Here is a 2,325-nt window from a genome sequence, read left to right on the forward strand (position 1 = left end):
ATTTGGCATCTGTTCTGTGCAAAAGAAAAATTAGAAAGCTTGTAAATGTGCAAGCTTTATCTGTTCTATAAAAGTTGGATGTTTATAGGATTATAACTCTTCATTCCCTTCTAACTTTCGTACTGCAATCCCTCTGGTAATCAAACACAGAATAGTATTAAATAAGCCTGGGAGACCGATTTCCTCTGTTCAGAAGAATAGAGAAAGAGCCTAAGAAGTGAGGAATTGGGAATTTCAGGAAAATAAAAGCCAAAAAACTTTTGTCCACGTTTAATAGGAAGCGAGCAACTTGTAAGTATCTCTCACTTCTCGTATTTGCATGCCTAAATATAAGAAAAGCATACATCTAATCAGTGGTAAAAACATCGTCAATTTTGTTGGGTTGTTTTCTTATTTTGCATCAACTTATTTTATGGGATATAACTTGATACTACAATTTGGTAAATGAGATATTTAAAATAAATAGAAATAAATATTGTATATCTATTTCAAGATTGTTTGTTTATGTAATGAATTAGTGTCAGTATTGTTATATTTCATTTTGGTTAGCTTTTTTCAAGCTTTGACGCCACTTACGAATGGCAGTTCCAGAACTGCTGGCTACTACACAAAGGGCACCACCCACAGTCCACCAAGTTGGTATATGATTGAGAAAAAGAATTTGTAAAATAAAAGCAAAGACCACATCCATTGTTTTCATTATGGATACAGGTCCAGCTTTCTCTATCTGCAATGCCTTTGTGAGAAATATCTGACCCCCTAGCCCCAACACGCCTATTAATATTAGAAGAACCCTATCTTTACCACAGTGCGGTAAACGCCATTCATTCATAACAAACAATGCTATAATGCATCCAATTAAACCAATGACTGCATAATACCAAATTGACAAAAAGTAATGCACAGATTTCCCCACCTTCCTTAGTATAACAAAAGTTGAAGCTGCAGATACAGTGCTTGTAATTGCAGCTATAGTTCCTTTAAGGTGATCTGTGTAACTTCCTTCAATTCCCGTAACGTTTGACCCAAATAGAAATGGTGGTCTGGCAATAAGAATCACTCCAGTGATCGCGAAGAGGGTAAACAGAAGATCCCAAAGACTGTATTTCTCTTTGAGGAAGATCCATGCCAGCAACGACGTAAAAACAGGACTGCTAAATGTTATAACAGTGGCATCAGCCAGAGGCATGACTTGGAAAGCATAGTAGAGAAGAATCATTGCGCTAGAGCCAAGGAATCCTCGGAAGAAAAGAAAAATTCTTTTACCTTTTGGTCCCAAGAACCCTGTTCTGAAAAACAGGAATGTCACATTAGTGTCATTGGCTTGCTTATTTCAATCAATCATATTTAAATGTACACACGCTTCCAGACTGTACACACCTTTCTAGATGGGGGACTTATCTCAAATATCAAAATATTTTTAACTATCTGATCAAAGACCAATTTATTCCTATCACCATCCCCAATCACATGTAGAGTTCAGAACCTGTTCTTCTAGCTACTAATTTTTTTGCTTGCAAAATAATCCAACAGTATCTACAAGTCACCGTCTATATTTTTTAAGAACACTGCTTCACAGAAGATCAATACAACAGACATAATCTCTGTAGAAACCTCTACAACTTGAAGAGTCAAAGATTTTGAGTCTTTTGAATTTTATTAAGAAACTATCAATCCAGAACAATGCAGTTATGCAACAGAAGTCCAAATTAAAATAATATAATATATATGTTATAATTCTAGATCTATTTTTAAAAAAGCAACTTTAAATGTAAACATTTGCTACACTTACTTGTAATATATTAAACCAGGAAGGACGAATGCCATTTGGAAAACACACCGAAATGCACTCACTTCCACTGAATGCACATCTTCTATTTTTTTAAGAAATAAAGAGGCCACTGAGAAAAGGAAGGCAGACAGAATGGTATAAAACAGACCAAGTCCTGGACAGGCAGCTTTCTTCTTTGTTCCTGCAAGAGATAAACTTCAGTTAATAATGATCTATTAGAAGATTTCTCAGGTCAGGCAGCAATACGCATGCAGTGCTCCATACATTTGTGCTATTCTTGTGGCTAAGGACAGGAGAAGCAAAAAAGAAAACAAACCCAAATGCATATACTGTGTGCACTGACCAGACCTACCTTGAAAATATGTTTCACTAACCACTATGGGTCTTTTTTTTTTTTTCTTATAACCTTTTTCTTATAACCTTTCTTTGCCAACTTAAACAATTCTATAAAAGAGAGGAATTCTAACTAACACTTTGGATACAAAACTCCTCATAGCTCTGTATTAGTAAGTAGGCTTTACTTCTCAGAGGCA

At 35.3% G+C, this 2,325-nt stretch overlaps 1 protein-coding gene across 1 annotated transcript; it reads right to left on the reverse strand.

The window, feature by feature from the left end:
• Positions 1-529: 529 nt before the first annotated feature.
• On the reverse strand, positions 530-1,973 carry SLC35G1 (solute carrier family 35, member G1; the record flags this gene model as incomplete). Its single annotated transcript, XM_009869266.1, has 2 exons — positions 530-1,289; positions 1,793-1,973. Coding segments are annotated over 2 exons (941 nt in total), but the record flags the coding sequence as incomplete, so codon positions are not given.
• Between the last annotated feature and the right edge of the window lie 352 nt (positions 1,974-2,325).

Source organism: Apaloderma vittatum, unplaced genomic scaffold (genome assembly GCF_000703405.1).
Source record: "Apaloderma vittatum isolate BGI_N311 unplaced genomic scaffold, ASM70340v1 Scaffold21585, whole genome shotgun sequence".
Classification (NCBI taxonomy): domain Eukaryota; kingdom Metazoa; phylum Chordata; class Aves; order Trogoniformes; family Trogonidae; genus Apaloderma; species Apaloderma vittatum.